Source organism: Acomys minous (assembly GCF_964271855.1).
Source record: "Acomys minous genome assembly, chromosome: 15".
NCBI lineage: Eukaryota > Metazoa > Chordata > Mammalia > Rodentia > Muridae > Acomys > Acomys minous.
This window is the reverse complement of record NC_140497.1, coordinates 69,225,910-69,247,861: the sequence shown is the minus strand read 5'-3', so window position 1 is coordinate 69,247,861 and position 21,952 is coordinate 69,225,910. Positions and strand designations below refer to the sequence as shown.

At 38.3% G+C, this 21,952-nt stretch overlaps 1 protein-coding gene and 1 long non-coding RNA gene across 3 annotated transcripts in view; one reads left to right on the top strand and one right to left on the bottom strand.

The window, feature by feature from the left end:
* The window catches only part of LOC311585390 (transmembrane protease serine 11C), a gene marked incomplete at its 5' end in the record, with an annotated part of 51,382 nt that extends 38,006 nt beyond the window's left edge, over positions 1-13,376 (top strand). Inside the window, 5 exons of the mRNA XM_084760539.1 lie at positions 3,344-3,382; positions 6,710-6,881; positions 8,366-8,625; positions 9,558-9,700; positions 13,210-13,376. Coding sequence (XP_084616665.1) covers positions 3,344-3,382; positions 6,710-6,881; positions 8,366-8,625; positions 9,558-9,700; positions 13,210-13,371 — 776 coding nt within the window. The 3' untranslated portion in view covers positions 13,372-13,376. The remainder of the gene's footprint in view (positions 1-3,343; positions 3,383-6,709; positions 6,882-8,365; positions 8,626-9,557; positions 9,701-13,209) is intronic.
* The window catches only part of LOC311585394, a 37,667-nt gene continuing 28,754 nt past the window's right edge, over positions 13,040-21,952 (bottom strand). Inside the window, exon 6 of one of the 2 annotated variants that reach the window (XR_014775212.1) lies at positions 13,040-13,382. This is a non-coding gene — a long non-coding RNA (uncharacterized lncRNA). Of the gene's footprint in view, positions 13,383-18,607; positions 18,723-21,952 lie in introns of those variants that run through there. The other variant, XR_014775213.1, reaches the window with a different exon arrangement.

Here is a 21,952-nt window from a genome sequence, read left to right as displayed (position 1 = left end):
CAGAGGCAGGCGGATCGCTATGAGTTCGAGGCCAGCCTGGTCTACAAAGTGAGTCCAGGATGGCCAAGGCTACACAGAGAAACCCTGTCTCGAAAAACCAAAATAAATAAATAAATAAATAAATAAATAAATAAATTCTTTGACTCCTTCTCAAAAGAATATTTTGTCAGCTGTTCAAATCCTCCCTTTTTACTTAACAATTTTTTTTTCTAAGACAGGGTTTCTCTGTGGCACCTTAGCTGTCTGGACTTGCTTTGTGGGCCAGGCTGGCCTCGAACTCACAAAGGACAGCCTGCCTCTGCCTCAGGAGTACTGGGGTTAAAGGCAAGTACTGTGACAACCAGCTTAAGAAAGTGTTTTATTTTAAAGATTTATTTATTATTTATATAGTATTTTTGCCTGCAGGCCAGAAGAGAGCATCAGATCACATTATAGATGGCTGTGAGCCACCATGTGGTTGCTGGGAATTGAACCCTTTAGAAGAAAGGCCAGTGCTCTTAACCTCTGAGCCATCTCTCCAGCCCTTGTTTAACAATTTTTGTTGGCACATTCAATTGTCTACAGGTAGGCCATAAAACCAACCATGGGAAAATGGACAGAACATGGACAGATTTATTTAAAATTAATTGTAAATTTTTGATTCACAGAGGAATCTATGTCTGCATTTTGATAACCTACTCCCTGGGAGAAGACCAATGCATGTGTGCTGAGCTGTTTGTTTTTTAATTTCCTTGTCTTATAAACTGGTCTGGCCTCAGCCTCACTCCTTCTGCCTCAGCTGTGGAATGCTTGGATTACAGCTATGAGTTACCACACCCAGGATTCTTACTATCCTTTGATCCATCCCCTCCTGGGCAGAGGCAGTGCTATTGTTTCCTCTCACTTCCTCAATATAGCACATTGTAAACAGAGTTTCTTAGGTTACACTGTTGAATTTGTGGTCGTGAGGTCAGTCCATAAAACTTCCAACCTCCGAGTGTGAGTCAGGAGACTTAAGGGCAAGAAATACAGACAGCCACCACTGTGACTCAATCTGAAAGGAAAATGACGTAAGTTATTTCTCAATTCTCCTTAGCTCGTCTTCCACATACCCAAGTCATAACTATTTTGTTGAGCTATGGGGACAGCACAACTTTTAAAAGCAAAGCTACAAGTACAAGACATTTGTTTTCTTTGGAAAGGAACAGATTAATAAAGAAAATCTCAAGAAAAGAAGAGACATATGAATAACACAAACTTTTAAAATTATCAGTAAAATATAGGACAATACTTGTCCAGTCATTTAAAAGTTTGTTTTTAGCCGGGTGGTGGTGGTGCACGCCTTTAATCCCAGCACTCGGGAGGTAGAGGCAGGTGGATCTCTGAGAGTTCGAGGCCAGCCTGTCCAGGACAGCTAAGGCTACACAGAGAAACCCTATCTTGAAAAACCAAACCAAAACAAAACAAAACAAAAAGGTTATTTTTAAAATTCTTAATAGGATTCAATATATGTTACATCACAACATACATACATATGCATAAAAATCAAACTGAACTATAAATATCATGTCAAAAAAAAAAACAGCTGCTGGAAGCAGCAGGGAAGAGTACATGATGCTATGACAGATGTCTCTTCAAGCAGGTGTGGCCCCTTTCTTCTATCCCAGCTGACTGCTAAGTGCCTTTGCCTTTCATTTAGACAAGTCAACATCTGGTAAGGGATTCTTTCGTCTCCCTGATTTATTGTGCAACCAATAACTGGCATGGAGAATTGGATACTTCTTCCTTGATTTATAGAAATCAAGAACACAAAATGAATCAACAGAGACATTACTATAGCTGATAAATGCCTTTTGAACTCTTTAAGCAGACCTAGCTAGTGAATTGATAGTTTTTTACATGTGAAATTTGACGTATAATTCATTTGTTTATTCTTTCCTCATACTTTCTCTACATCAATTGTATATTTTGCAATTCTGTTTACAAATGTGCTGCACAGCAAACTGTCTCATATAAATGATTTCTTTCCAAATCCCTAAAGTGGTTTATCCGCCCAGGAGTGAGAAGAAAATTTAAACTATGTCTTATTGCCAAATTAAATTCTTTTGATCTAAATTAAATGGGAAGTGACATGGCAAACAATTGGACCATAGCACACAAAAAACATAAATGTTGAAGTATAGTAAAAGGCACTTAATACAAATAAAAATTGCAAAACTAATACCAGGCCTATTACCTGACCCAACTGCTGCACTCCTGGACACACATCTATAGGGTCCTAAGTCAGTCATCAACATGTATCACAGCACTGCCCACAAGAGCCAAATGTGGACCAGCCTAGATATCCAACAAATGATTAAGGGAACTGTAGTACCTATATAAGATGGAATTTTGTTCATCTGTGAAGAATAAAACTATAACATTTTGAGGAAAACAGAACTATACAGTACGGTGTTAAGTGAAACAAGCCATACCCAGAGCAACAAATATCACATTTCCTCTCATATGTGGAACCTTGACTAAAAGTGTTCAGGCACCAAGCACGGTGACGCACACCTGTAATCTCAGCACACAGGGACAGACATAGAGGCAAGTGGATCTTTGTGAGTTTGAGGCCAGTCTGATCTATAAAGTGAGTCCAGGCATCCAAGGCTACAAAGAGAAATCCTGTCTTGAAAAAAACCAAAATAAAAAAAAAAGAAAGAAAGAAAGAAAGAAAAGAAAAAGAAAGTAATCGTGTGATCGTGTGTGTGTGTGTGTGTGTGTGTGTATGTTCATGTGTATGTGTGTTGAACATTAGGGAAAGTTTAAAAAGGGAAGAAAGAGGTCTAAAGGTATAAAGAAGTAGGAACAAGAGAGGGTAATGGAGTATGCGTCAAGAAAGCAGAAATGTGGCCTGTGTTGGGAGCAAAGGGGGCAGCCAGATGAGAGGCAATAAAAGATTGAGAGGCAACAAGAACAAAGTAAACCTATATGTGTATAAAATTTGACAGTAAAACCCATTTCTTTATATTAACCAAAAAGTTCATTTTAACCTTAAAATTGCAGTAAAAGTATCAACATCCTACTTACTATGGTTATTGTTACATTGCCTTTTAGGATTGGTAGAAGGTCACCATTTCTAACATATTTTAGGACATTTCAAAACTAAATTGCTTTGCAAATAAATTATAATGAATAACTTTAGTATTCTTAGAAGTGAGTATAAATATTTCATTTTTTCTCTACGTTAATTCATGAACAGAACTGGCGATCAAGACAGATAAGATATTTACAGGTTATTTCCAAAATAATGTAAGCACCACTAATGTTAAAAATAAAATGTGTTTATGGATGTAAATATTTTCATTTTCCTCACTTTTAGACATTGCAATGCCAATAGCAGAAGATCTTCTCAACACATGTAAGTTTATCAACAAAAGTACTTTCCATCAAAGCTTCCTCCTTCGAATGCCAAGAAGACCTGCAGCTGCAATGTAATAAGAAGCCTGACTTTAGAAATGTGTGTGAAAGTTACTGTAGCTGCCCTTAAGTGGGCTGATGTTATGGATTTAAAACAAGAAGCATTATTACATGCCAGAATGGCAGAGGGGACCTAGGGACAAGAGGTGGCAACTAAGAACTTAGAATCTCAAATCAGCCTCATGTGCATTTTGAGTTTCAGATGTGCCAAATTCTAAAAGGAAGAATTAGCGTAAGCCCCTTAACTTCCCAAAGCCTGGGTTCCAAATTAGCATGAAGATAAAACAATGCAATGTGAACAAATTACCTACCAGAGTGTATGCACTGAGAGCACGCATATAGGTCAGCAATTCTCAGTTTCTGCTTACCTCTAAGAAGCCCAGGCCTAGGAACACTCTCTGGAGTCTGACCCTAGCAACTAATTTTGTGTGCAGGAAACTTAGCTTATGTGCAAGACACTTTTCCCTTGCTAAGCAAGGCTTTGTTTTCACCCCCTACACCACTACTTGTTTTAGGAGATAGATCTTCTAAGTGGCTGGAATTCTGAGGTAGCTGCTAAGGAAAGCATTGCTTTTGTCTGGGAACTAAAACTGGGGTCGCTGGATTAGAGCGCTCACCCTGTAGAGCTGGGTAACACTGATCCAGAATGCTCTCACCATCAGTTAGTCACCACTAAGTTACTACGTTTTTCGGACCATAAGACACATCGTCTCCTCCGAAGGAAGGGGGGGAATTAGGGTGTGCTTTATGGTCCGACTGCTGTTTTCACTGTTTTTCTTGTTTTACTGCTCTAAAAACTGGGTGCATCTTATGGTCAGGTGTGCTTTACAGTCCGAAAGTATGGTATTGAAAGGGAACTGGGGCAAAATTTAAACATGAGGAATTTAGGGTTTTTCTTTCATAGATCTTGGTTAAACAACCCACAAGTAACTTAATAAAGCATCTTAAAGCAAATTTTTCCAGTGGAATCTTCAGTATTGGTACATTGAAAATCCACAGTTGAGAAGGTTATCCGGTTCATAGAAGTCTGAACAGGCATATGAGCAGGGCTAGCAAACATGTCATCCAATTTAAAATCTACTCCCCAAATTAGAAAACTAAGACCGTTTCATATCAAAATTCAGATTTTTGACTTGACCTATATAGGGATCTGATCACATTTATAATAAAAAATAGAAGGTATGCAGAAAACCCAACTAAATGTAAAGAACAGGGCATGACGGTTAGACACATGGAAGTGTATTAAAGTACGTTAGAAGTGGAAGGGTAGGAGGCAGCAAAAACTCTCTAGCTTCCACGATGCTTCTGAAAGGATCATCCAGCAACCTTCAGTGTATTCCTTAAGGCCTTGAAATTTACCATTGCTCTCTTTTGATATACTAAAGCTATAGGACTTGAGCAGAGGTAATAACAAGGTAAGGCGGCAGGGGCGGTGGCTGCAAGCTTACCAGACACAGCACACATGAGTAACTGGGAGCTTCGGATGGAAGTGGCGAGTGGATAGAAATCAAGAATTGTGAGTAAGGTCAGAAACGGTGAAGTCAAGCCTCCAAGGGAGGCTCCTATCCCACAGGGAAGGATCTTTGTTTTTGTATTTCTCTGAAAGACGCTGAGTAAAAGCCAACTTCCTTTAGGAGTAACCCAAACAGAAAGGAGAGTAAGGAGGAACCATCACTTCCCTGGATTCTGGATTAATTGCTTTGTCCTGTGTAGAGACAACAAGGAAGGAGTAGAAAGAAAAAGAAGGGAGCGACAGTCAATGAGTCAGTGCGAGAGTACTCATTAGACATGGCAGCCACAGCTAGGTGACTCAGGGAAGGAGGTGCCTTACCCTGAGCTTAGCAACGCGACTAGAAAATAAGCAAGTGTTAAAAGCAAGCAAACCGAAGGGCTTCAGAAGGTCACGTAGGACCTTTAGAAGTGTACATGACTCCCTTTGCTTCCCAGGCCTTCCTGTCTTCAGGAAGGAATGTCTCAAAGTATATATAGCCACTATAAGCCTACAGCAATTCTGAAGCCACTGACCAGCTAGCATTTCTAATTTATTAAATATTCTTATTCGTGATACCGGACAATTCCGTTGTCTAGGGTAGCTTAGTCTTAACACAGTTGACACTGGGGCCAGCTAACTCCTTGCTTCAGTGGCTCGCCAGCTTACATGGGGTAGTTAGCAATATCCTGGCCTTTGTCCACTGGCTATCCATAGGCAGTCCTCCAAGCTCCTCCTCACTTAAAATAATCAAAAGTGTCTTCAACATTGCCAAATACTAACTACTGCCTTAATCTATGCCTTGAATTAATTACATTTTTTATTTTCCAGATGAAGTAATAAACAAGTAGCTTTATTTCAAGTTTTAAAGGTCTCATCTGTACAAATATTTATTAGTTCCTTTTATGTAATATGTTCCTTATTTCTTAAAAAAAAAAAAAAAACCCTGGTCTTTAAAAGTATTTTCCAATGAGATGGTAATCTTTAGTATAAGATAACAAACTTAAAGGACAAATTCAGCACTTTGGTTGGTATAAAATTAAGATAGTCATGGGCGGGCTGGAGAAATGACTAGATGGCTCAGTGGTTAAGAGCACTGACCGCTCTTCCAGAGGTCCTGAGTTCAATTCCCAGCAACCACACGGTGGCTCATGACCATCTATAATATGATCTGATGCTCACATCTGCTCTGCAGATATACATGAAGGCAGAGCACCATGTACATGATAAATAAATAAATCTTTTAAAAAAGAAACCCACAAGATAGCCATGGGAACTAGGGTCATTCTGATGAATAACAAATTTGTACCACTACAAATTTGTTTTCAAGACTTCAGAGTCCAGCTCTTCCTCTGCTTCTAAACTGACACTCTACATCATTAAATTCATATTTACTCAAACTTTTGTGTGAATGTTTTCATGGCATTTGTTGCTTTCTAGCGTCACTGAAGCTAAAATCCACATAATCCTTGTGCGATTTAGTAACACTGGTCTCTTCTGGAGCCAAACCTATAGTTCTACGTACGTCATACATTAGGTCGTGGTGAGACAAGACGTATTCAGAGTGCAAATGAATGGTAAGCACAGGAGAAGACAGCAATGTATGTGGAGCACATTTTCAGGAAATCATACCAGCAGTAAATCCATTCTAATTTCTCCAAGACAGTGGGGTTTTTCTCGGTTCCTAGTTAGTAAGGACATACGTGATGAGTAGTTTATTTACTACAGCGATACACATGCATAAGCAAGATCAACACTGATGAACTCTCCTTTGAACAGGTTGTGGACGACGCACGATTACTCCTGGAGGCCACAGGATAGTAGGAGGCCAGGATGCTGATGAAGGAGAGTGGCCCTGGCAAGCTAGCCTTCAACAAAACAATGTCCACCGATGTGGAGCCACTCTGATTAGTAACAACTGGCTTATCACTGCTGCTCACTGTTTCATAAGGTAAGATGTGACCCGTGAAGGCCTCAAAGGCATTCAAGTATAAGAATACCTCCCTATTGATGGGACCATGCAACTATGTCCCCAGCTGTTTAATACTCCAGTGAGGTACAGCCTCAAAACTGCTCACTCATTTAGCAGTAAAGTAGTAAGTACAGGAGTCATCTGACAGGATGTTGTCCAAAGCAGAAATATTGACATTTTTGGACTAGATATAATTGTTTATTGTGGAAAGCTGGCCTGTGCTCTGTGGAACATGTGGCAGCACCCCTGCCACAGTAATAAATCTCCTGATTAACAACCACAGAAACATAGGCAAAAGTGAGTTGGAAAAATCATATCAGTGACAGGGTGGCCTCAAACTTGATGAATAGATTAAAGTACCCACAGACCTGCAATCCTCCTGCCTCTGCTTATTAAGTGTTGTGATTACAGGTCCTACACACTAGGATGAAATGATGACTTCTCTAGAGTTACTACACCAAGAGATTTCACCCTCACCACCCTCACTTCTTTTCTCAATTTTGGGGATGGAGTCCAGGCTCTCGTCTATGCCAGGCCAGCACTCTACCACTGAGCTGGATAAAAACGAAATTGTAACTCTAACGTGGTCAGCTCTATCCAAAACCATCCTTGCATAGTATAACACTATTGGAAAGGTTCCAAAAGGACTACTTTTCAGAACATAATATACAAAATACTAAATAACATGATGGCAGACAAAAGTATTTTATTTGTTGTTTACAATGGCTAAAAGAAAAGATTTAAGCAATATCATTTCCATAAATTCTTTGTGCTCACCTCCATAGCTACTTTTTATTAGGCTTCTTATTATATATTTTCATGTTTATTTTCTAAATCCCCTTCAGTGTTTTCTATTCAAAGAAAGAAATAAAATTTACTTTCTATAAATTGCCTTTTCTCTTTAATTATTTTTAAGTCAAAGTCTCACTACAAATAGCTGAGAATGCCCTTCAATTTACTGTGTAGCCCAGAGTGGCCTCAGATTCAGCATTCTCCTGCCTATATTCCTCAAGTGCTGGGCTCACATGCTCAGCTATTGACTATATTTTCCATCATATTTTATAGAATTACTCAAAATGTGTACAAATAACATTGCTTTTATTTCTTCATTTATATACAGCTTATCTGGGGGGAGGAGCTTTCCATAGTGGCATAGGCCTTAAATCTCAGCATAAAGTCAAGAGGCAAAGGAGATGGATCCCAGTAAGTTTGAGGCAAGTTTGTTGTATGTAGCAAGTTCATACCACCCAGGAATGTACCATGAGAGCATATCTCTCTCTCTCTCTGTCTCTCTCTGTCTCTCTCTCTCTCTCTGTCTCTCTCTCTCTGTCTCTCTCTCTCTCTCTCTCTCTCTGTCTCTCTCAAAAAAAAAAGTACTATGGAAATGAAGTTTTAAAAGGTTAACACTAATTCCTTTAGCTCTAATATACAGAAGTTTTAATAAATAAATCTATTTCCTTTAGGGCTCCAAATCCCAAAGACTGGAAAGTTAGTTTTGGGCTTCTTTTAAATAAACCACAAACACAGCGAACTGTCAAGAATATTATAATCCATGAGAACTACAGTTACCCTGCGCATGATAATGATATAGCTGTTGTGCAACTGTCTTCGCCAGTATTATATAAAAGCGACATCCGAAGGGCTTGTCTACCAGAAGCAACTCAGAAGTTCCCACCCAACTCAGACGTGGTGGTCACTGGATGGGGAACATTAAAGGCTGATGGTAAATTCCTGACAGCTTTCCATTATAGGATTCCAGCTTTAGGAATTAAAAAGAAATGCGTTTAGAGTGACAACTAAGTCTGGAAAATACTTTTACTAGATCATTAAAGATAGTATACTGTGCCATGTGCCGTTTGCCACAATGTGATGGTAATGGCAGTTGTCATGGTTTTTTTTTTTTTCCATTTGGGCACATCATTTCCTCTGTCATTAGTTCACTCAGTAAATATTTATCTTTCATCAAGGAGGCTAGATTTGAGCAAAACCCACCTATCCCATGCATTCCATGACCTTAATCCCGTAAAGAGTAAGGGTCAAAATACATCCAAAATACATTTCTAAAGCAGGAAAATAAAACTAAATGATGTTAAAAATCTATAACCACTGTAGTAAGCTCAGCTGAAAATTTATAACTGATTATATAATGTATGTTTCTGATGTGTGCATTTTTAAATTTTGCTTTCTAAAACATACATAGTAAATGTAAACTCTAAAACAGTTTAAAAGGAAAAAAACCTATCACATATGACATGTAAACTAATTCTAAACATGATTGTCTTTAGCAGTAGTTTAATGTGTTTGGAAATATCTCTTGCTTTAACTAAAATGTTATACATTTCCTAAAAAACATAATTTTAAAATTAATACTAATTCAGAGAAATTGATACTGAGTTTCTAAAAATTTATTACAACACGAGGGGCTGGCAAGATGGCTGAGTAGATTAAGGCACTTGCCTCCAAGCCTCAGAACCGGAGTTTAATACATAGAACCCACATGGTGGAAAGAGGAAACTGACATCCAAGGTGTGACCTTTGACCCCCACATGCGTGCATTATGCATACACACATTTTCTCACACAGTAAATGGACATATGTAAAGAATATGTAATTCTAAAATTCTCTTCTAAAAGTTATATAATATTCCTTTTTCAGGAGAAAGTCCTAATATACTTCAGAAAGGAAGAGTGAAGATTATAGACAACGAGACCTGCAACAGCGGAAAGGCATACGGTGGCGTGGTCACGCCTGGAATGTTGTGCGCTGGCTTCCTGGAGGGACGCGTTGATGCCTGCCAGGTAATTCTCCCCAGTCTCTTACAGGATTTTTTTTTTTTTCTGGTGGCTTTGGATTTCCAATGGACAGTGAAATTTTCTCAATGTTAAAATTATAAGTGTGTTTTACAGCCAAATCATCTAACTAAAATGTATATTGATATCAGTAAAATACTATGAGTCTAAATCAGCTGTATGCAAAGTTAGGGAAAGACATGATGAGCAGTGATTTAATGAAATGCATCACTGATAAATGTAGTTTGACTGTCCTGTCTCCAAGAATCCTTCTACTTGCTCTCATACTAATCAGGAATGGAGCTTTTGCAGCCTGGCTCCAACATCCTAGTTATTTTATTTATTTAACACCATCTTTGTGGAATCCTATATGCGAGGCACGGTTTTAAGATCATTGCAAATATTCACTTACTTTAGTTATAGTAATCTGGAGCATCCATTTCTGATGAGGAGTTTGGAGAAAGAGACGAGGTAAGTCATTTAACTTAACTGACACACCAGGGACTTAAATGGAGGTACTTTGATCTTGTACCCATTCTCTGAACTCAAAGCCCAGGGACTTTTCCTTATTAATGTGCTTCTAATATTCCTATGCTGTTACTAAGCAACTGTGCTAGGTTGTCTAGTAGTAGCCTAGGCAGGCACAACTAGTGATCAACCCAGGAAGAACCACACTTGATTCATCATTGTGCAGAACTCATTGTGCTGTGTATAGGGTTGTTGAAATGAGTAAGTATATTCCTGTGCTCTAAGAATAAGAAGACGTGCAAATAAGGATTTATAACACACAACCATCCTCTAAAATTACAGGTTTTCATCTTTCTAGTTTTCACACTAACTAAACCCATGCTTGGAGATTATGAAGAGCTTAAAACCCTATGGTACTTAATTGGTTAAGAAGGCTTCTGCCTCCTAACCTGCCACTACCTAAGACCCACGCTTCAGCAAATGTATACACTGCATCTCCAGTGACTTCATTTTCTACTTCCCGACACCTATTAATAATCTTGAATCACAGAGTAATCTGTCACCTTTGCCAGGAACTACACACTAGATGAAACAGTTTCCTCTTGGAAACCTAAGGTATTTAATAACATGGGCGTCTTCAACTATATAACCCTGGTGTATCTTTTACTGTGCTATGTCAAATCTTCAACAGATTCTTTTACTACATATTGTACCATGTCCCAATACTCTATAGAATACTAGAGCTTTCTTTTTCTGTTTTTGTTTTTGGTTGGTTGGTTGGTTGGTTGGTTGGTGTCTTTGGTTTTTTGAGACAGGGTTTCTCTGTGTAGCCTTGGCTCTCCTGGACTTGCTTTGTAGACCAGGCTGGCCTCGAACTCACAGCGATCTGCCTGCCTCTGTCTCCCAAGTGCTGGGATTAAAGGTGTGTGTCACCACTGCCCGGCTACTATAGCTTTCTTAATAACTAGAAAAAAAATTTAAGAAATCGAATGAAAAGTCTGGAATTTACCTTCTTCTTGACATATTCCTATTTGTACTCTTGTTTACTGTCTGGTTTCAGCAAGGTTTCTTCTACTGTGTCCTCTCATATGCACAATTATTTGTACTCTCCATTAATGTTAGCTTCCATATTTTTAAACCTCCCCATTCTGTTGATCCCTTTTGCATATTCTGTAAACATCATCAAGTCTTTCACGCAATCCAAATCTTGAAAACCTCCTATAACCTACATAAATCAATACCAAAAGCACCATGTTCTGACTTTAAAATGGGCAAATGGTGCCGAGCATGGTGGGGCATGCCTGTAATACCAGCACTCGAGAGGCAGAGGCAGGCAGATCTCTGTGAGTTCAAAGCCAGCCTGCCCTGGTGTACTAGGTGAGTCTAGGGCAGCCAAGGCTACACAGGGAAACCCTGCCTCGGAAAAAAGAAAGAAGGAAGGAAGGAAAGAAAGAAAGAAAGAAAGAAAGAAAGAAAGAAAGAAAAGGGCAAATGACCTAAATAGACATTTTCCCAAATAAAAAGTACAAATGGTGTGTGAAGAGATAGCTCAGTTAGTAACGTGCTTACCACACAAGCGTGAAAACCTGAGTTTATATTTCCCAGCAACCCTGGAAAATATCAATAATCCTATCCCAGGGGGATGGAGAAAGAAAGGTCCCTAGATAGACAGCCTAATGGATTAGTGAGCTCCAGGCTCAGTGAGAAGAGATACCATCACAAAAAAAATATGTCAGAGAGTCATGAAGGAAGACACGACATCAACTTGTGATCTCCACATACAAACATGCACACACCTGTTCACACACACACACACACACACACACACACACACACACACACACACACGCACATGCTCACACACCAAGAAACCCATGAACACCCTTTCATATGAAAAGGTGCTCAAAATCAATAATCACAGAAATGAAAATAGAAACATAATGAAATGTCATTTTAAGGTGATATTAATTATGACTAAAAAAACTGTCTGCAAAAATATAAAGAAAATCGTATACTTGTGATAGAAATAGAAAATGGTGAAGTCATGATTTAAAAAAAACAGTACAGTATTTCCAATAACAAACAAACAAATGGAAGAGCCTACACAGAAAATCATAGTCAAATACTGCATGATTTCATGGAGTCTTTAAAAAAACACTATAATGATGTCTGGCAGGCCTAGGGAGACGGCTTAGCATTTAAGGCCATGTACTTACTGCTCTTGCAGAAGACCTAAGTGAGCTTTGCTCCAAGCACCAATAGGTGGCTCATGGCTGCCTCTAACTCCAGCGTCAGGGGATCCAAGCTCCCTTCCGGCCTCCATAGGCGCTAGCACACATATACACATACCCAGAAATAAAAATACACCTTTAAAACAAATAGTAACAACGACAACAACAACGGTTATCAAAGATGGGGAGGTGAAAAGAAATGGAGGGATAGCATTCAAAACGGGGTACAAATTTTGCTTTAAAAGATTGTAAGTTTGAGGATCTAATATTTAACATGATTACTTAATTATCACATTATCCACTTCAAAAGTGATGAAAGTAGAAGCTTAGTATCCTCACATAAGAAAGTAAATACGTGATGTAAAGAAGTTATTTTCCTTAACATTTGCTCAAGCATGAAAAACATGTCCAGGTTTAGCGGAAGGTGGGTACACACCTTCCTTTCCCCGTGAGTGTAATTGTAATATAGGGAAGAGTGTTCCTCGGTATGGTGGTGACTGCATAGGAAGAAATACTTTCAACAACTACTTAGTTGATAACTAAGGTGAGAAATTTCATACTAATTTTAAATTATTACATTGCATTAACCAAAGATCTACTCTGGCAGACTGGGCTAATAATGGGACAGAAAAAAATATGTTAGGCTAGCATCATTTCAAGTATTGAAATATACGGAGTTTTTTGGGTTTAGTTAGGTTTTTTGTTTTGTTTTGTTTTTGTTTGCTTGTTTTTGGGGTCCCTTTCCATTTCTACAAAAGAAAAACAGATACATTTTTTTGTCATTAATTTCTATTATTGACTATATCTTTTTCTCTCCAGGGTGATTCTGGCGGACCATTGGTTAGTGAAGATTCTAACGGCATCTGGTTCCTTGCCGGTATTGTAAGCTGGGGCGATGACTGTGCACTTCCAAACAAGCCTGGTGTCTATACTCGGGTGACACACTATAGAGACTGGATTGCATCCAAGACTGGCCTCTAGTGCGGTGTTTTCTGTAAATCAAAATTCAGAGGTTACATATCAGTTAAACACGTTTGTAATCCTCAAACCACATTTTCCTTACATATTTCGCCTCTTCTACACATTTAAAAAGAAAATTTAATGACGTGAAACTTTAGATTTAAGACTTATTTATTGAAGTTTGGCAAACCTTTAGTGACTTATGAACCAAAATATATACTTTTCTTCTTTACCCATTTTCAGGATGGATACAATTATAGGAGTGAATATAGTTTCGGTTTATTAAGGAAATAGTCTCTGCTACTTTGGAGGGGCAGGTATTTGGGTAACGTATCACATAGCATTAGGTAAGCATGATTCTGATTGTATAAGCCATCTTCTGCTGACCAGTTCATGGATTCTCAGGGATCAGTGTGTTTGCAGAGGGAGTGCAGCACACGGTAGTAACGCTGCCCATAAGGACTACTCAGAAAATATATCTATTTTTTTCTGGTCTTCATGTCAAAACTAATTCTTCTAATTCTTGTTCATCTTAAGTGATAAAAAAGCCAAAATGACAACCCTATAATGTGTGTTAATAGACAACAGTGTTTCCTGATTTTCCTTCTCTCTTGAGTGTGAAAGTGAAGTCAGAAGGTGATTCTCACGTTAACAGTAACATTATCTGTATTGATTTTGTTTCAATAGGTGGCTTTAATTCACAATGCAAATAATACCAAACTGTCTCCAAACTCTTAAAATTTCTCAGTAAAAATTACCAGCTAGATAAGCAATATTGAAGTTTTGTTTTCATGTCATTCTGATTTTGCTCGTAGAAAAGCAAAAGTGGAAGGTATACATGTCTGTAACTGCAACGTTATGTTAATTCTGCTGCTCAGTTGTCATTGTTCTAAAACACTATCTAATCTAAAGGCTTTCTCAGACAGGAGCCCAGCACTGCCTCTATAGGACTTTATATTCCTCTGCTTCATCACTAGCAATTTACAGCTTCTGCCATAACCATCATGACATAAAATTTCATAATACCTCCTACAAATTTTATTAATAATATTCATTAATATTTACTAGTATTATTACTAGTGCCAGGCAATTATATACATAATTGAAATCAGCTGACAACTCTAGGGAAATGTTCCCCTTGGTATTTCAATTTTATAGATAAGTTAACTAGAGTATAAAGAAGGTCAGCAATTTTCGGAAGATCAAAGAAGTTTCTAATTGACTTGGCTGGGATTCAAATCACATAACTCTATTTCACAGCTCACGATTTTAACAGCTTGCTTTTTTACACGATATTGGTATGACCTAAATATTCCAAAAGAAATTAGGAAACACAAGTCAGTAAAGAAAATATGACTTACTGACTATTTAACCAAACCGGGATTCTCATACCATACTCTAAAAAGTAAAATTTTTCAGAAACATCATGGATGAATTGTAGGTTTGTTACATAGATGCTTTTATAATATTCAACTTATCTTTTTACATATCCCTAAAAGTTAGTACTTCTATTACTTGTATTTTAGAAAATAGTCATAAGCAAAAAAAAAAAAAAGTCTATGTATTTTGGTCAAGACTGAACTAGCTTGGGTCCAGGCATGACTCGGGTCATGGAAGAAGTAGGGGCTTTTGGGTGACAACCCCTCAAATTAAGTAGAGGCAGATCCAGAAAAAAATATGATTAAAATAGTTATTTATAAAATAGTTATTTACTACCCCATGTAAAATCTGCTATGTTCTGAATTAATGGAAATACTATTCAGAGTCACACAATAAAGACTGTATTGTATTTATTATTGTTAAGTTTTAAGCTACATATTCTGTTTCCATATACTTTCTGTTCAATTGGGAAAATATCACACACTAATGACATAGACTACCAGGACTCTCTCCTTCACTTAATTTGTTTATATATGCAGACACTATGAATTGCCTATGTTAGAAAAGTATAAAATATTTCATTTTTGATTCATAAAACACTTTCACACGAAGATACATGTATTATCAGCAAAATTCTAGAGTATATCTTCAAATGAGGATGGTTTAAATCACCCCACCTACATGATGATACACTGTGTAATAATAGGTTCTTTTTTCCTCAAAGTAAAAACAGTGATAATGGCTTCTCTCCATCTGGGCACCAGTGTCATAATTAATTGGTCTCCCTTCAGATGCAGGCATAATAAAATTATGCAGTGGAATAAAAGTTTTCTTTTTCTTGTTTCATAATTTTCATAGCACCAGTCCTTTAATATGATATTATGTTGCTTCTATGAAAAAAAATGTTTCAACCAAATACTTTTTATCTATTCTTTTAAAGACCCATTTTCTCCTCTTCTTTCCTTCCCATTAGTAAGGATGTATGAAAAGTCTATGGCTTATTACCCTGGCTCATTTCCAAACCATCACTACTCTCTTCCTTGAGAAGTTGCATTTAAAATAAAAGAAAAAATAGTCAATGAGGTTCACGAAGATGATAGAAAATGAATATAACAGGACCAAGTACTACTTATTTTCAAAATGCTTTCTTTCGTCCATTGTGTATTTCTGACTTCTTAATAAAAAAAAAAAATCAGGTACGATCAACAATTAATAAGTGGACCTCATAAAACTGAAAAGCTTCTGTAAGACAAAGGACACTGTCAATAGGACAAAACGGCAGCCTACAGAATGGGAGAAGATCCTCACCAAATCCTCATTCAATAGAGGGATAATAACCAAAATATATGAAGAGCTCAAGAAACTAGACATAAACAAACCAACTAATTGAATTAAAAGGAGGGATACAGATATGAATAGATAATTCTCAATACAGGAATATCAAATGACTGAGAAACATTTAAAGAAATGGTCAACATACTTAGCCATCGGGAAAATGCAAATCAAAACTTCTTTGAGATAGGTATAGGAGGATACAGGGCCCTGAACTAGCCATCTTCTGTAAACAGACTAAACTGCCAGTGGTGGGACTGAGACACCAACCCTGCCACACAACCTTCAACCTTCGACCCACAACTTGTCCTGCCTGCAAGATATGCTGGGTCAATGGTGACGCAGAGCTCCTGGGAGTGGCCTGCTAATGACTCCTCTAACTTAAGGTCCACATTACAAGAAAAAGCCCACTCCCAGCACTGCCTTGATGGCCAGCAACCAGAATCTGGATGGCCCAGAGACCTAGGGTAGGTCCAAACACAGCAGGCCAAGCAAAACAAAAACAACAACAAAAAAACCAGAAACAAAAACAAAAGAAAGTCAATTAAATAATTCCTAATGTTACTGTGCTACATTCATAGACTGATGCCTAGCCCAGCTGTCTTCACAGAGGCTTCCTCCAGGAGTTGATGGGAGCAGATGCAGAGATCCACAGGCAAACATTAGGCAGAGCATGGGGAACTGCAGCAGAAGTAGAGAAGGAACTGTAGGAGCCACAGGGCTCAAGGACACCAGGAGAACACAGCCTACAGAATCAACTAAGCAGGGCTCATAGGGGCTCACAGAGACTCAAGTAGCAATCACAGTCACAGAGCCTGCGTGGGTTTGTACTGTGTCCTCTGCATATACGATGTGGTTATTTAGCTTGGGGTTTTGCGGGACTCCTAACAGTGGGAGTGCAGGTGTCGCTGTCTCCTTTGCTGGGTCTTGAGCGCCTTTTTCTCCTACTGAGCTGCCTTGCCCAGCCTGGATATAAGGGTGTGTGCCAAGTCTTATCGTGTCTTGTTATGCCGTGTTCAGTTGATATCCTTGGGAGGCCAGTTCTTCTCTGATGGAAGACAAAGGAACAGTGGATCTAGGGTGGTGGGGAGGTGGTGGTGAAGCTGGAAGAGGCTGTAGTTGGGATGCATTGTATGACAGAAGAATAAACAACAAATATATGTATATGCATAGGCATAAGAGAGTCTCTCCTGAAATAAAAATGGCCTGACACATTGCTTTTCATCCAGCAACAACATATACCTCACAATCTTCCCTTCTACCTTCAGCTCTTCCCTAAATAATAGTATTACAAAATAGTTAAAGATAAGAGCACCAGATACAAACTGCGTGGGATATAATTCTAACAACAACATGGATTAGGTATGTAACTTGCTCTCTATATTTTCCTTCTAATAATAAAATAAAAATTCTCTTAGGCTCATTATAAATATTAAATGTGCCAACACATACATGTTTAGAAAAGTTCCTGATATGTAATAAGTACCCAGTAGACACTAAGTAGTCCTTTAAAATGTAGTCTTTTTATCAACAAAGTCAGCAAGCAACTATAAAACTCTGATGGTTGACTTATATAAGTGAAATCCTTGAATGCATCAAACCATCTACCCTTCAATTAGGCTACCCTCATTCATAGTCATTCCAAATAATTTGGATCACAGCCTCTTAGACTATGAACCACTGTAGCACCCGTGCTACTAGTCTAGGCTATGGCGAGGGTCTGCGGATTGAAAAGACGACACAACAATGGGTCATTCGTGCTAAGAGAACGCCTTTGTTGGAAGTAACAGAGCTGCTTATACAGGGGAGGAACCAGCACTGGAGAAACTCCTGAACAGCACTGTGGAAAGTCCCCAAAAAAAGCAAACCAAGGGCCAAGTCATGAGACTCAAAACAAGGAAATGAAGGCAACCAGTGGAGCACAATGTTTTAACTGCAGACAAAAACAAGTAAAGGTCAGTACCAGCACAGCTGCAGTTCCCACAAACCACCAAACCCTTCTTATAACTAAATGCAAGAGTCATGAAAAATATGGCAATGGTAAAAGGCCCACAGAGGAAGAGGATGCAGGTAGTACAGATGAGACTTGGTAAGCTGAAGTGGTCAGATGTTAGGGGAGGAGAGCTCCTATTTCTGAGGACTAAGGGAGGGAGGGAGAGGGTATGAGGGAGGAAGGATGGGGTCAGGAGATGATGAGAGAGGGAGTGAAATTGGGATGTAAAGTAAAAAAATTAAAAATAAAATTATTTTTTTTTATAAAATTATTTTTAAATTTTGATGTTTGAGTTGCTGACTTAGATTTCGTTTTAAGAAATTGTTAAATGAATTTTAACTTGCAGTTAGGATAGAATTTCAGAAATGACACTTTATCTTTATGCATTTATGTAAAGCAAAATTCTCAGCACTTTTCTGTGCTGTCCTTGTGAGAGTTGGGCATATCCTATCTTTGACTCATTCTGTCAAATCTTTCTCTGATTTTTCGCTTTGTCTGCTCCTCAATTAGATGTCACTCTTAAACATGGCTGCTTCCTTCTATAAAATAACCTTACCTTCATTTTGGGGGATTAAAGGTGTCTCCTAAGAGCATGTCTGTATTCCAGCCAGATCACATAGTCCTAGAAAGTCTTTGGATGTGATCCCTTGCTAGAGCAGGCATGTTGCTAGATTAAAATAAAATAGCAATCAACTCTGAAAGCAGAAAATGCTCTACATTCTGTGGTATCAAATACTGAACAAAATTAAATTCTTTATAAAGCACCCCAGTATATGTGTTCCCCCCTTTTTTCCATGTCCTATATTCTTTTTTTATGTCCTATATTCTTATCCAAATTCTGCTACTTTTAATTTCTTCCACAATACAGGAAAGAACACAGGCAGAGAGGAAGGAAGGGATGAGAGAGAGGAGACAGGAAAGTAGGAGCTGAGAGGAAGGGGAGCAATAGAAGAGGGGGGAGTAGAAGAAAGAGGAAGAAAGGGGGGAAAGAAAAAGAACATATTAGCTTGGTGGTGTGGTGCTTCTGGGCATGTGCAAAGCCCTCAGACCATTTGCCAGCTCTGAGTAACAAATAACCAAAGGCAGGAAACAAAGAGCAAAATGTGCTTTTGTATAATGAGATTTTTAACGTGGACATTTTCCTTGGGTTTTGGTTTCTTTGGATTTGGTGTGGTTTTGGTTGCTGGCCTACATGTCCCACTTTTACAAGCTCATAGATCTACCCAGTGATTATCTTGCTGTTCTTCTTTTTGTTTTTGTTTTTTGCTTCAAGTACATGGCCTTGATCTGATTAACTGATCAGGTGTATTTTGAGTTCTAAAGAAAAATAAGCTATCACAATTAGGGCTGTCTTCTTATTAAGAATACATTATAGCTATGAAAAGTAGGTACATTTATGGACACAAATCTTTTAATTTTATTCTATGTAAATATGATTTCACTTTCTCTGTTAAAATTTCAATGTCTCAGGGTTAACAAAGTAATATTTCTTTTAAACTATTATGAAATGCAGGGCAAATTTTCTATTTTTAATGTTATGAATATTTTGCAATATACTTTCGTTTACTTGAGAGATTTGGTGGAATTTTCTTCCATTTTTTTTATTGCTCTTATTTACAACAGATTTTCCTTATTGAAAATTCCATATTTGCAAATGTATTGATTTGCTAATGTATACTTGTAACCCAATGACAACATGCTTAGTGCTTCTGTAACTAAACACAAGAATTTATGAAAAAAAATGTTTCTTATACATGGCTGCCTACTAAATGAGTTCTAACTTTAGTCCTGATTCATCATGATTATTGGTGCTAGGTCAGAAAGTGGGGAAATGTAAACTTCCTGGCAAAATAAAAACATTCTGACGATACATTTGAATCTTTGAGTCTGAGTATCAAAAAGTAATGAAACAACAAACCCCAATGAAATGGCAATTTCCCCCCAAGAACCTCATGCTAAGAGAAGGAACCACACCAGCCAGAGAGGGGACTTGTCTCCCTGAAAGAGGTTTCATTTAAGATGAGCCTTAAACCCAGATAGTGGTGGGTTAATGGTGGGTGGAACTATACCTGGACTGGACTGTTCAGATGTGCAAATCCTTGGCTTCATTGAAACTATCGCACTTCAGGATGCCAAAGATGGATTTGAGGGGTTCACTGGACCCCTCAGTCACTCTTCCCAATGTAAGCACATTGACTAAATCTCCTTCTTCTGATTTCCCTGCTAATGGGCTCTTTCTACTGGTTTACCGATGGTCAGATATGACTTGGGCACAGACTGTGACCACTAAGCACAATTAAAAGTTCTATCATCAACACTACATGTAAACACACAGAATAACCAGTTTCCTGACCCAGTTTCCAAGCTGAAAATGAATAGGGCAAAGGTCAGTATGAGTTTTGCTCTCCCGTTCTCCCACTGTAGATAAGCAGCACTTTTGTGGGGTGTTTTGTGTCAATTTTTTCACATTTCTGGACTTCTTGTTGGTGGGCACATTTAAAGAAAGTCCTATGTGTGGTGCTGGTGCGCTTCCCATTTAGTGTGTCTATATACAAAGGAGTTCTGATGCACTTTATGGAGAAATTCACCTAGGAGAAGAAGGACAGTATCCATGCAAAAAGAAAAAAGAAAAAGAAAAAACAGCCACATTTTTCCCTTAAAGGAGAAGAGAGAGTTTATTTGGAGCCTTTTTGAATGGCCATGGCTGTGGAACACAGATTAAGGTTACCCCGATTTCCATGTTCCAAGACATAAACAATTTTGTGAAGTTTTATGGTTGTACAGAACAAAGTAACTCATAAATCACGGCAAGTTTAAAATGCATCAGTGGCACATCAGAGAAGTGGCTACAGCAAGATAGGGAAAGCTTTTCCATAGGCCTCTATGGTGTTCTTAGTGGGGTTTGCGGGTAGAAGCTACTGTGCTAAGTTAATATATTTCAAGGGTTTTTAGCAGTCACTCATATGATGTTAATCCTGACGGAGAGGTGAGTAGGGAATGACTGACTGATTGCTCAGGGGGTTGTGAAGTGTGCAGGGTAGCCCAGACAGCCTCTCCCGACTTGCAACATTCCAACCTCCCCACAGTACTGCAGTTTTAACCAGCCGTTCCGTCTGTGGAGACAAATCTCTTTCCAGGAATTCTCATTCACAAACATTCATCATTCTGAACATGACAGATTGCTCCAGAAAGTGTGAAAGTGAGATTTACTCCATGTGATGACGCTATTGAAAAGTGGCTAGATTTTATTTTGTTTTGCTTTGCTGAGCTATTTTGTTTTTTTTTTTTTAATGTAGTGAAAAGCATTCACATGAAGTTGAAAGCCCAGGAAATTCATGACTGCATATTTCCTAAAGCGAAGAATGGAAAAGGTGATGCCAGTTCTGTAGCTGCAAAAGAATTTTTTAAATGCCGGTTAATTGCTATGCAAGGCAAGCATTATGAGGAAGAGCAGGTTACTGTTCTTGTTCTGATAAGACTGGCTGCTTCCACAGGGCTTTGGCAAGTGGCCTTGTTTAGCACAGATGCTGTTCTGGCTCACAGGACCTTATTCTTTGTTTTGATTGGAACAATAGTTGATGTTCACTAATTCAATGCTTCCAAAAGTTCATAAGCCATAACTGTGACAAACAAGAAGCACCAACTGCATGTTTGTACTGCATTTTTGCTCGTAGGTAAGGTAGATGTGTTGCAGGTTTCTCATGTGAACAAATTTTTGCTCTCTCGTTGTGCCTACAAAGCCTGATTGACTGACTAAAGCTGCAGTGATGTGGAGAAGTTGAAATGTTGCAGGTCCAGATGCTAATTACCTTATATTGAGCTAGCTTTAGCCCTGGAGCATCCATTCCTTGTCCATGTTTGTATGTATCTAAACTAGCATAGTGTATCTAATAGATA